Source organism: Bacillus rossius, chromosome 1, assembly GCF_032445375.1.
Source record: "Bacillus rossius redtenbacheri isolate Brsri chromosome 1, Brsri_v3, whole genome shotgun sequence".
NCBI lineage: Eukaryota > Metazoa > Arthropoda > Insecta > Phasmatodea > Bacillidae > Bacillus > Bacillus rossius.
Window position 1 is genome coordinate 363,839,564 of NC_086330.1, and position 14,283 is coordinate 363,853,846.

General features: G+C 38.1%; 1 protein-coding gene across 3 annotated transcripts in view; it reads right to left on the reverse strand.

Annotated features, from left to right (window-relative positions):
• LOC134528339 (probable phospholipid-transporting ATPase IIB) overlaps nucleotides 1–13,465 on the reverse strand; it is a 58,522-nt gene extending 45,057 nt beyond the window's left edge. Inside the window, exon 1 of one of the 3 annotated variants that reach the window (XM_063361885.1) lies at nucleotides 13,015–13,465. In XM_063361885.1, coding sequence (XP_063217955.1) covers nucleotides 13,015–13,175 — 161 coding nt within the window. In that variant the 5' untranslated portion in view covers nucleotides 13,176–13,465. Of the gene's footprint in view, nucleotides 1–7,372; nucleotides 7,453–7,480; nucleotides 7,859–13,014 lie in introns of those variants that run through there. The other 2 variants (XM_063361884.1, XM_063361887.1) reach the window with 2 other exon arrangements.
• Between the last annotated feature and the right edge of the window lie 818 nt (nucleotides 13,466–14,283).

The following is a 14,283-nucleotide window of genomic DNA, read 5'->3' on the forward strand; positions in this document are numbered from 1 at the left end:
GTACTGTTGATGCCCGGCCGCAGACCAGGCCGTACCGTTGATGCCCGGCTGCAGACCAGGCCGTACCGTACAGAAACCAAAGCAGATGAAATTGGACACGTTTTTTAAAAAAAGCAAGATGATAGTGTTAATTTCACCCCAGAAAATATTTAACTAACTTTTATGTTTTGTATATGTACATATTGTACATACAGTAAACTCCCGGTATATCGCGCCCCGATTGATCGCAGAATCGGGTATATCGCGGGTCAAACCATGTCCCCCAGTCAGAAATGAATAATAATAATGGAATAAGTGGTTGACAGCCGATTAGGATAATTTTGCGTTGTAACTAACAAACTAAGCATCGGGCAGAAAAAAGCCTAGGCGTAGAAAATGTCCGCAGTAAAATTCTAAACAAGATATCTCCGTACATTATTCCTCTATCTTGTAGGGTTTTCAAATTATGGTCCAATCCAGCCCAGTGATATTTTCTGAAACACTAGTTCTTAACGTCGCTTTATCTCACAAATGAAGCATCAGACAGGGGACCTGATAAAGCCCACCATCCAGCGACATTGTCCAGCGTGACTCGGCTGGGGATTGATGTTGGATAGGCTTGGTTGTCGGCAAGCGCTGGGTAGGGAGAGACGAGCCGAGAACATGGAGAGAGGTAGAGATTAGAGCGGGCAGAAACACCAGGGGGAGTGGGGGAGGGAATGTGTTCACGCAGCACACAGGCAGAGCATGAGTCACTTGACTGAGCAGCGTCGCTGCGTACAAGGCAAAATCAGGTAGTCCGGTGTTTAAAATTCCACTCCAGAATCTTAATTGGTACTTTACTGGACATCTGTATATAAATGTTTTGTTACAACTTAAACCTACAGACGTAATATTATTGGGTAATTCATTGTATTATACAAGTTCATCTTTTTACTTTGGTATAATGTTTTAACATTAAATAGTAAAGTAAATCGGCTAGCGTATTTTTAATCTTTGCCCAGGAATTCCCAGTGGTCCAATATTTACGTGAACCATACTGTACCACTTTTGCCGTGAGGTAGTAAACAAGTCCTGGAAATGTTTATGTGTAGCGGTCTCCCGACAGAGGCTGGGGAATATAACACTTGCCGATACGAGCCACACACACTCAGCAACTCGACACAGCGTTTGGTGAAATAAGTAAAGACAAAGTTTAACACGGTTTTTAATACGGCGTCACTGATTGCGCTAAAATTAAATTGGCACAATATTTGTTTCCCACATGTGACCATTTATAATTTACTGTAAGCATGGATAATGAAGTTTAACCACTTGACACGATAGACGATTCTTTATTTTTTATTGTACGAATGCTAGAATCGTTTTTTTCCTGTATCTGCGGCCTGCTTCTACAAAAGACAAGCTATCTGTAAGTAAATCTAGAATTTTTATTTTGTCAATCAAACTCGGTACTTTGCGATTCATATTCGGTTTGAAGTATCACTACGGCCTTTCTTTTTAGAAGACTTTGACCACAGAATTGTGTGTAACCGCACACTCTGCACTTACTTTGTTACGGACACTGACGAAGCAGATACTGTGGCTAACACCACGAGACTGGCAGCAGCAGCTTGTGTGCCGCACATGTGTATGGCGGCGTGTGGCGCGCTCGTAGGCCGTGCGACAAACTGTGCGCGGCACGCGGAAAAATAAAAACAATTCAACATTTAATATTTATCTTTAAAATTTATTATTTTTATTTTTTCACCCGTGTTTAGTGGAAACTGCGGATGCAAAGTCCGCACAAAGGCGGGCCGTCTATACTGTGCGTGCTTGCCGACCTATTAGAACACAGGCGGTGTTTTATGCCTTTTGACCTTGGTCACATCGAAACATTGCGGTTATGCAACAACGCGGGTAAAAGTTATGTCCCCCGACAACCGCGTTAAATAGGGAGTGTACCCGTATTTTAATGTTATGTTTGTGCTCTAGGGAAAATCTATATCTGTTTATCTGTTAACTGATTTGTTTACATAGCCGCTTTTATAAGAGGTGTGCATAACAAATTAAATGTTTACATATGGCTGTGTGTTTTAAAGTTATATAAAACCGGTTCTTAATTTCATAAAAGTGTTTTAATTTTGTTAAGTTTTAAACGTAATAACAAAGGATCCAGCTGCTTGCAACAGCAGGCAGACAGACGCGCGCGCGTGTTGAAGGTCACGCATGGGCGGGCAAGCCAACCTGCTGACTGACGGTAAATATGTTACCACTTATCTCCCGTTACACTGTGCCATGTTTTCTTTATCTAACGTATTCGGTGGTAGGCTTAAAAAGATAAATGATATGACATATGCATTTTCAAGTATTATTCTACGCATTTATATTATGTAAAGATTACTTCCCTACACATCTTGGAACACATTAAATAATTTAGCCTTATATTTATGGGGACTAATGCTTCAGAATACGCGATTTCGATTAACACGAACATTTTTAGGAACGAATTAGTCGTGCTAAGTGAGGGATTGGTGTACTAGATTTAAATTGAGTAGAGGGTATTTAAAAGAGTGCTAATTTAAGAAAGTACACAAACTACAAAACCTTACAATTATTGATATTTTAAGGAGCTAACAAACACTAATTACTTTTTTTTAGACAACATTAATTTTTTTTTTACCAGAGTTGGTATTGATGTTTTTTTTAAATAGTATAATTTTACATGTTTTACTGGATCGCAATAAGACAAATTGCTTGCCCAAAACGATACTCGTGATCTTACGAGATCTAACTCACAGACTGAATCGCAATTCATGTAGGCACTCTCCAACCGACTAATCACTGTCATGGTCCAATCTTCAGATGCGGTCTCACACACCATGTTGATTTTGAATTTTTTTATAATTACGTATTATTTAAGGGCTATTTTTTAAATTTTAAATTCTAAATTGATCACTCCCCTTGCATTTTCTGTGCTGCCCCAAATATTTTCAACAGATACTCACTTACTGCAATGTAACGGGTGTAAAAAGGTGCGCAAAATGATAATTATTATACAGACTTAACACAACCTTTTACATTCACTGTGCTACAATAAGTTACTATCTGTTGAAAATATTTGTAACAACAAAATGCAAAGGAGGTATCGACTAAGAATTTAAAATAGCCTTCAAATAATAAAAGTACCTAATGATGAAAAAATTAAAAATCAGAGCCTTAATGGATTGTTTAAAAATGTTCACCAAGAGCCTTATTAGGCCATAAATACATCGAGAATCACATGAATACTTCAGAGATCACCTTATTCAAAGGAAGCAGCACAACTGCACATATCCCGTGCCGTCGCAACGTGTCAAGAGACGTGCACAGAGTAGGAGCGCAGGGTGGCTGTCCGACACGTGGCCTATTGGAGTGCAGGGGATGGGTGTGAAAACATTCTCCAAGCATGCTATGTGCCACCGATATAGGACGAGGGCTACCTGTGGTATGACAGCTGGTTACATCTAAAATTATTTTAAATAATACATTGCTAGGTATACGATGATCAAAATAGTTGTATAGGTTTAAAATTTAAAAGCCTCGTTGATCTAGTATGCCACTTAATCCCTTCAGTACTATAGCAAATATCTCATTTACTATCAACACACATGTTAAAACCCCAAAACAGAATATTTTACTATTATATATGTGATAGCTGCATAATTCAAATCTCTCAATAACACATTCAGCCTTCTTCATTTTCACTTGAACTGTTAGTAACTATAGATGGGCAGGGTATTAAAAAATAAATGCAATTATCTGAAAAAGTAATTTAAAATATTTTGGTCTTTTGCACCAAAATACAGGGTAATTATAAAGTTCGTGAAACATTTAAAAAAATTGGTACAGTGAAATGGCTAAGAATTATGTAACAAATTATATACCACGTGAAAGAAAAACTCTCAAAGTTTTTTTTTCACTAGTTATAAATGTTCTATGTGTCCACCTTGCGTCACACGACACACATCTAATCGATAGTCCAATTCTGCCCATACCAGACCCAGAATATCAGGAGTGATGGTAAGAGCAGCTGCTACGATACGGTGTCTCAATTTGTCAAGGTTCTGTGGTAGAGGTGGAACATAAACACTATCCTTGATGTATCCCCACAAGAAAAAATCGCAAGGTATCAAGTCCGGTGATCGTGGTGGCCATCGGAGTAGCACTTGGTCAGCGGCCGCCCCACGGCCCATCCAGCGATGTGGCAACGTCTCATTCAGATAATCTCGTACCACATTGTGGTAATGAGGTGGAGCACCATCAAGTTGGAAGATGAAGTTCCTGCTATCAGCTTCAAGTTGTGGCATAAGCCACAATTGCAGCATGTTGAGGTAGGTGATACCAGTGACAGTTCTCTCAGCGAAGAAGAAGGGGCCATAAACTGTCTTGTTTGACATGGCACAGAACACGTTAACTTTTGGCGAATCTCGGACGTGTTCGAGAGTTGCACGTGGATTCTCTGTCCCCCATATGCGTGTGTTGTGTCGGTTGACTCTTCCTGAGAGATGAAAAGTGGCTTCATCACTGAAGATTAATTTGCTTGCAAAGTCATCGTCTTCAAGACGGTTCTGCATGGCAATGCAGAACTGCAGTCGGAGCAATTTGTTATTGTGGCTGATGGCTTGCAGAAGCTGCAATTTGTACGGCTTTACTCTTAATCGCTTACGAAGAATTTTCCACACTGTTGGCTGAGGGATGTTCCAATTCTGCACTAGCCCAATAAGTTGACTTCTTGGGACTCCGCACTATCACATCCCGTACACAATCCACTGTCTGTTGTGACACGCCTGGCCGACCCGACCGTTTTGCGTCGCACAAACAGCCGTCTTCCTCAAATTTCTTGTACCACTTCATTATGATATTGTAAACTGGTGGTGTTTTGTTAAACTTGCCACAGAAAGCTCTTTGGACACTCACTACAGATTCGCTACGGGCATATTCAAACACACAAAAGGCTTTCTCTGCCTGGTTCGCAGCCATTTTCAGCAACTACATGCACTAGCGACCCTGTCTGTTGTTTTTTAAAATAGCTTTTTGGCGCTACATTCAAAAAAACTTTAAGAGTTGTTCTTTCACGCGGTATATAATTTGTTACGTTATTCTTTTCCATTTCGCTGTACCGATTTTATGAAATGTTTCACGGACTTTTTAATTATCCTGTATAATCTTTAAGAATTTTTTTATTTTGTTTAGTTTCTTTAGTATATAGCTATTATTTTTCTAAAACTATTCCATTTAAAATATATTTTTGTGCACCACTAATATTGATATTATGAATGTTTGATAGTGCAGTGCTTTCACCTGGTGGTAGATGAACATGGATTGGCCAAGAAGCTTGTATAACTGCGAGGCAGTATTTTGCGGCAATTGTCGTTTGTATGTAAAGCATCTTTAGCAATAATCAATTAGTGGACAGAAATAAATATAGTTTTGTATAATTTACACATAAATTTTTATTATTATAAATAATAATAAGGTACTGAAACCTTTTGGGTTTTTGAAATAATAATCAAGAAAAATGCTTGTATTCAAAGGAACACAAACATACAGAATGACCTCCATGAATTCGAACCTCCAAAATATTCTCCATTACTAAGTTAAAGTAAGCTAATGTCTGGTCGACAATGAACCACGATCATGTAGTGAAGGTTGCTGCTTCGTTCGCAACATCCCCGCATGGCTCACATTTATAAACACATAGTTGGAACCCGAGTGGCTCGAAGCACACCATTACCTTGAAGTCCCATGGCCTTTACTCTGAACAAAACTGTGCCTCTGACAACCCTACCTTCACCTTTTTAAAGACTAAACCATCCTTTTTTTTCTCTCTCCGCAAAACACTACCACTAACTTCTGCATTCTTTGAATGGTTTTTTGCATTTGGGAAGATTGATTCAAGATGTAGTTTTGAGTTTTGGACAAACGCCATTTCTGATTATAGGTACAGTATGTCATAAGATACCTCAATAACAGACAAGAAAGAAAAATATGCGATCTCACAGAAAACCAGCCAAAACCAAACAATGTCAAAAAATTAAAAACATAGCACAGAAAATTCAGTGGAAGGAATGAGTCCAAAAATTCTTACAGCACAGGTTGACACAGTGGGCTAACAAAGATTAGACAGTAGCAATAAGAATAGTAAATAAAAACAAGAAATTATTTTTGGACAGCACAATGACAAACAGAATAACCCAACAATGATGCCTAACAGATAAAATGAACAACACAACACAGAGGCCAACAGGTGAACCCAGAGATGTGATAAAACAGATATTCTTAACACCACAACACAGACAGCACAGACAGACACAGAAGGCTTCGTAAGACAAGCCTGTCTGTGCCGGAAACATTGCAACTGTTGGCTTTTCTGTTAGTGATAGTGTTGTCCCAGGTCATTTTTGCACCTGTATTCACTGTTCTTGTTGCTACTGTCTCATCATTGTTAACCCACTGTGTCTGTCTGTGCTGTAATATATTATTTTTTGAAAAATTCCTTTTACTGAATTTTCTGTGAGTTTGCATATTCATCTTTCTTGTCTGTTATTGAGGTTTCTTATGACATACAGTGTAATCAGCAATGGCATATGTCCAAAACTACATCTTGAACCAACATTAAGTAACTTCTGGTAGTGTCAATATAAAGTACCCACATACATTTTTGTTTATTACTGTACCTAACCCCAAAAGATTCCAAATCCCAGTAATTGTAAATAGAGATGAAAAATCTTCATATCTCAAATGAAGACCACATTTTAGAGTATCTCCATATGGATGTGTACATTAATATCATGCTGTGTGTGTGTGAAGTGTATTTGTGTGCTAGGTGTTGGTGTTTACATTATGAGCTTTTATGACCCAGTTAAAACTGATAAATGTTACTGAACTCATTATTTCTCATTTACAAAATACTATATAACCGCTCACTTTCGGAGCCAAGTCCTCTTTTTTTTTTCAGCCTAAAAACCATAAACGAAAAAATTACGACTTTTTTTTACCATGGAAGTAAAACTCAATAAAACTGTTGTACATTTTTTCATACTGTGCATATAGGTACTTAAGTACAATCTGTAGGTTATTACGCATAGCTCCAGAAAAACGAAGACCATAATTTCACATTTAGAGCCTATACCATTTTGTTTATCTTGTTGTGGTTCTTTACCAACACAGACATAACTTCATACTTGTATATTTACACGTAGAATTATATTATATATATATATTACACACATGCCTGAAAATCTAATTGTTTACAAGAAGCGACAATAGAGAGGAGCCCAACATGGGAAAAAAGAAAGCATGATTATCCCCACGAGTTAGTATCAAAGCTGGAGCAAACCACTCCTTCACGTTAGTTTGCACCGTCACCCACCACGTCATGCTGGCACGATCCCACCACCACCAACACAGGCACCAAGGAACCAGGTCAACACGCAGCCGCGGGGCTGGCGCACAGTCTGAACACCGGCGCGGCGACAACCTTTCGTCGGCAGCGCGGTTCTCGTCGTCTCGCTCCGGATCCATGTCTCCCGGTGGGAGTCTCGAGCCGGCCGCTCTCGCGCTCTCGACGCTTCTCGGCGCGGTCAGCGCGGTGTGGCTGTCCGTGTCAAAGTCCGTGGGGGCCAAGCGAAGTTTTCTCCTCGACACCAACATTGTTCACTCCACAATAGTCCCTGCGTTACCAGTCAAGCTTTAGTCTTCGTCCACCGACTTTTAACTTTGGACATTTTGCACTTGCTCAAGTCAAAGGCATAACTTATAAAAAAAAATAAACTATGAAACAATTTAGATGCAAGTTTTATTCAAAAACTTAATTTAAAATGAAAAAGAAAAATTATTTTTTGAACATAGATTACGTTTATTTTATATATTAGTTACTTAGGTTTTCATGTACATAATGGAATTGTAATTCACCATAGGTGTCAATCAAAACAAATGTTTAAATTTTCTCCAAACTATCTATATTAAATCACTTATTGTCCTCACTAAACATTTTTCACTTATAAAAGTACGTAATGAAAGTATGCAACAAGAAAATAAAATACATGCCTACACTTTATTATTCAAGTTTGTAAGGGGTCGACTCCAAGATGGTCACTCCGAACGCAATGGTTTTTATGAATAACAGTGAAACCACTACACAAGATCCGCAGTGCGCTCTCTTTTTCTTGCTTGCAGAACAAAACATTTTATCTAATCACACACGGAGTATAAGGAGCCAGCAGTCTGCCTTATCAGCTCTTACACACACACACACACACACCACACATCATACAACGTTTATGAATCACTTCAACAAATACCACATTCTCGGCAGTAAAAGCCACTCTGTCGTCCTCAGAATGACTCTCTGCCCCTCGTAATGATAACAGGTTTTTAAAGGATGGATTTTGTGTTTCATTTGTATCTTGCAAGCAAAGCTTCAACACTGAAAGCATTTAGAAACATGAAAATATCACGTGGGAATAAACATTCAAGACACTTGGCCACTAGCATAAAGTTCTGAAGATTTAAAGAAAGCACCGACACACAAGGTTAGGCAAGATCTGTTTCCTCTATATTATTGAAGGATTTTAATCTTTGCATTCATCCACAAAAAGCTGCTTTTCCATAAAATTTACTTTATAAACCTTATAGAAATAGTTGGGACAAGATGAAACAAAACACTGTAAATGCAAACCTCAGCCTAACTACTTCTAAACAAGTCTGTTGAAAATAAGACTCGGGCAAATCAAAAACACTGGAAAGGAGGGGAGGAAATTTCTAATTAATATGGCTAAATATTTCTAGCAACAACCAAGTAGATATTGGAGCCAAAAAAATTATTAGTGTTTAAGGGGCGCAAGACTGTGGACTTCTCATAGTGCATAGGAGCAGTAACTATAACATTAGATGGCAGAAAAATGAAGACAAAAGTGTAAAGCAAGTCCCTTAAGTGCTTTCAAAAAACTTTATTAAGCATTTCATGTCTAAAAATTATTAAAAACACGTGCTTTTAGCCCTTTTCAATATTCTAATAATACAGCTTAAAAACAAAATACGTAATCAGAACTAACCATCCACCCTCAGTGCATTCTTAAATGCTTCCCGTAAAAGACACTACTATGGTAGTAAGAGCAGTTTTCAAATCGAGGGTTTTCTTTTGAAGCTCTGCACATTGTATTTGTGCATGGGTAGGTGGGACCCTTAATAATATCACATAAATTTATATGAACATTTTATAATGTCTAACATGAGTCAATAAAAAATAGTTACCACATTTTTATGCTTGTTTCTGTTAGTTTTATGATGGCTATTTGACTGCTACAATCTCTATTGATTCCTAGTTTGGTTTCTTTTGTTTCATTATTTGTTGTTCCATGTCAGGTGATGGAAAAAGTCCAATTAAATTTACTAGGCAACCAATAAAATTATAATTAATTAGCATTAGTAAAAAGTGATTAGTAGTAAGTGAAAAGTATTAGGCTTGCCAAAGCTAAAACGTACTGTTTCAGTATTATAAAACCTGAAGTTTGAAGCAACTTATCCAATCACTTTAATGGTACAACTAGTTTTCATAGTTTTCAGGCAAAATAAAAAGTTAAAATAACTAAGCTTAAAATAAGTTAAACAAAACTGCTACTGCACTATTTCAGAAAAATTAAAACACTTGTTATAAAGTTGCCTATTGCTATGTTTGAAGTCTGAAGTGCATAAATTTGTGACTCAATTAATCCACCTAAACAATATTAAACTGTCAATTCAAGTAAGTTACTACAAAACTGGTAAGGTATTCAAATTTGACAACAGCATGTCAGACAGTAGGTAGTTAAAGAAAGAGATCTAATACTGCAGGTGGGAACCAACCACTGCAATAATCAGTCAAACTACATGCAATAACTATTATATACAGTTTATGATTGTCAGACCAACACAAATGCAGCTATACAGGCCAAACGCCAGAGCTCAGATAAAATGCCTTTTTCCAAGGACAGACCTACAATACCTGTCGCCTAACTACACTTCGATCTCGCTACTTCCAGACTCAAATCCTTGTACATATTTTATCTTTAATCAATCTTCAGCCAATAGTTAACATTATCCTTCCCCCACCACCAGCAGTCCATTTCTCATTACCTACAGGGTTCATACTCCTCTATAGTCAAGAGTACGAAGGACTTATTTTGGAAGAAATTTTAAGGACTAGTCAAAAACCACTGCAAAAAAAAATAAAATAATTTGGGAAAAGAACATAATGACCATATTGTATTAGGTTCCAGTATTTATAGAGATAGGCCTAAAGTATTTGATTAGACAAAAAGTAAGTAACAATTGTTTGGCAACTGATAGGCCACTGACGCTGTTGTCACAAAATTGGCCATCTGTAACAATACTTAAAAATGGACATATTCTAATCCAGAGAGCTGCTTCAGTGAAGAATGGTGATCTAAAAACTATAAATCAAGAGTGTTGTTGGCGTTAAAATGGCTGTTGACACTTGTGGAAGTGGATGACATCGGTCCCTCAGTGATGAGGAGGAAGATGTTGCAAACTGCATCATTGCCGGTGGTAGCCCATTTAGGATATTAATTTAAATATAATTTTATTTTATTTTATTAGATACCTATTAGTTGCTATATAAACTACAGTAATATTTCAATCTTTTAAATACAAAATAATAACAGATATTATACTTAGTAGTTATAAATGTTGTTTATATTAATTAAAATGTTGGATTTTTTATTAATAAATTTTATTCATATATTTTGTTTTACAAACAAAACTCTGGATTATAACTATCATTAAAAAAATAGGCACAAAATTTTTTTTTATCATATTGCACGTTTAATAAATAATGATGAATGTTTACATGAACAACGTTGTTGAACGTATGATGGAAAACATACTTCATGAATTAGTTGGTGAGTATATCAAAACAAATAAATTGAAAAAATAATTCACTGATGGTATTCCAGATGAGGACTGGTATCTTGGATTCATTAAAAGACATCTTCGTCTAAGTCTGATAATACCACATTTGCAGAAATTGCAAAAAATGCTACAAATCCAAAGTCAAAAAAGATCACTTTGACAAACTGAAGTTGCTCCACAAAGATAAATAACTTACATGATTGGATAAAGCATGTTTTATCATCATCATCATCATCTTCGTCATCATCATCATCTTCATCATCATCATAGCCTGTGGCCGGGTCAGCAAAGTAAAATGCCTCCATTTCCTTTGTCTTTCCAACATTCCTCATTCTTCACTTTATTTCAGTCCTCTCCTCTCTCCTGCACTCCTTTAACTATCTGCTCTTCCCATCTCCTCCTTGGTTTTCCTTGGGATCTTCTTCCTGTGTGCTTCAATACCATCATTTTCCTAGGCAGTCTCTCTTTTGAGTCTTTTCCCATTCTCTGAACATGGCCATACCCATCTCATTCTCTGGACATGGCCATACCCATCTCATTCTCGCTTTTTCAATGATGTCATTCAAGTCCTGTACTTCTGCTCCTGCTTGCAGTATCTCATTCCTGATCCTGTCTCGTAACTGACAACATACTCCTCATAAACTTCATTCCTATTGAGCTGATCTTCATAGCATCTCTCTTGCCCACAGTCCAAGTGTCTGCTCCGTAAGTGCCTCCTGTGGCAACTGTCGAAATTTGACATTCTGTGTGGGAAGACAAGCTTGTGTAAGCTGAAGTAAGTGATTCCTATAAGGTTATTGCATATTAGCTGTTAAGCAGTGTTCCATTGCATTAAAATATTATTTTATGTTTCAATTTAAAATTTTTTTTAGTATTATTACTTAACTAAATAAGTAAATATTGTCACGAGTATAATGTGGGGAGAAATGGGTTCGTAAGGGAGAGTCCAATTAAGTTTTGTTACAGTTTTATTAATTACTAATATTTACATTACTAATAAATAATTTTACTTAAAAATGTCTGATCACCAATCACTTGCACTTAAAAATGTTTATTCGCAAGTCACTCAATATCAGTCAAAGTTCCACAGTTCACACTCCTTACTGGAGCTAGGCTTGACAGTGATTCGCCCCTTACCACGCAACTGTTCTCACCCACACAGACTTCCACCACTCATTTGCACTCTCACGGTCCCATTACTCTTCGTTGCGCTGCTCTTGAGGGGGTTTCTCACCCTCTTCGTCAATGTCGCACTTCCCTTTACCTTGCGGAACTCTCCGAACTCCCGCGGAGGCCAACGTCGTTCCTTATATCCCCGTGACGTCTCTGCGCGGCGGCCTCGGAAAACCCATGGAATTCCCAGGCACATTAAAGGGTTATTGACAATGGGCTGAGGCGGGATAGTGCGAGGGATGCGGAAAGGGGGGAGGGGGTAGCAAGGACCCTTGTAATCCGGCCAGGCACTCATTGCATGCCTTACATCAGTGGACAGCGCGTGACGTGAGTGGCCGTACGGGGCCGCCATCCAGCTCCGAACCTGGCCGTCACTGTCGTCTGCGTTCATAACAATAATTTTGTTTGCCATAAATTAGCAGTGTTAAGGCTTTAGATTGACATAGAGGAATCCAATAAACATCTTAGTTTGCCATGAGCGTGCTGCTCTCTAACACTAGTTTCATGAAACGGATCACACACATCAAACAAGGGGAAGGCATGACTTGGAAAATTCACATTGGGATGAGACTCTGTGTATTAGTAGTAAGAACACCTTTAGGGTGTTCACCCCTTAAAAAATAATAAAGCGTGCTAGCCAGCCAATTTAGAGAAAAAAGCATTTGAAAATTTAAGCACAGCTTATATTCTAGTTAAGTTTCACTCTGAATGGAATTGCAGTTGTTATGTGGACATACTTAGGGTTTTTTTTTGTCCCAAACTCCCTGTGCGATGACGCACCCGGGCGGCCAGATAGAGCCAGCAGATAGTGCTAACTTCAATACAGTCATAAATTTTATTACGCAGATAAAGCAACTTGATTTTGTCAGTTTTATTTTTTAAGTAATCTGACCTTTGTTGCGGAATTAATTAAACCAAATCATTACTCACCCACAGAATATAACAGAACAGCATCGTGAGCACTTTCTTGGAGAACGGTATCTTGTAGAAGCTGTACGAACGTCCCGGTCGGATGGATGCAGTAAAAAGTCATATTCGTCCATTTCAAAATCTCTTTCGTCAGTGCTAATTCTGAGAGGCACTTCCTCCATTATCTACTATTCAAAATTTTCCATCAAGCGTTTCAAAACAGTTACAAAACATCAAAAGATTATTTTTCTATAAAGTAACCTGCAATATCTTGTACAAATGACCACATTGTCGAATTTACGATACCTCATATTTCAATGATACTATCACCACTGCTTGGTATTTTACACATATATTTTTTAATCTGTTTGTTTACACTTGGGTTTTTACGCTCAACCATAACTTTAAAAACTAATATAACCATCCATAACCCCCAAAATAATACACAATAAACACACACGCATACAAACAATAGAAGGCTAAATGACAACTGAGATCCATAGAATAACGATGATGGGTACCCAAACAAGGATGACGGTATAAATATAAGAAATTTGGGAGTGAATATGTTCCTCAAGCTTAAAGACTGTACACATTAAACTTGGGTTTACACGAAGTCCTATACATACTGTTAGAAGCAGAATTCTCTATTTTTGCAAGGCACAAATTTCCAGCCCCTGCATGAAAGCTTTTTCTGCCCACCCAACTCTTCTCACTTGGACCTATTCCCGCTTATCTTGTAATGATATCGTACCTCCTGCGACGGTAAAGCCCGGTCCCACCCCGTCAGCAACAGATCCCGCTGACGGAAAGCACCCCTCGAGCGGTCCGCACAAAGGAAGTTTGCAATGCCGCAACCAGGCAGTAGACTACAGAATGCGGCCTAGGACAGATTCTCTGTCCCACGGGAAAAGAAAAAAACAATGGTGTGTGCTGATTAAGATGACGACAATATTCGCGATTGTGCTCCACAGCGCATGTTAACGAGACAGATGTTAATATTGTGTGCGTGGTGAAGACCTGTGTGAAGTGTGTTAGCATCAGGGCTCCAGCGAATACAACAAACAAAATATAATTATCCGGGAGAAGGATTATGCTTACCAGGTATGATCAGTGTACATGAACAGACATTATTTTAAAACTTTGGTAAACCTGTAAACTTGTTTCGCTGCCCAAAGATGATAAATTAATAATCGCCATGAGTCCAGTGATCCACGCTGGGGCCGACGACCCACGCAACCACATTGGCTATCCTGGCGCTCTCTCATAATGTAATACACAAATAATCCC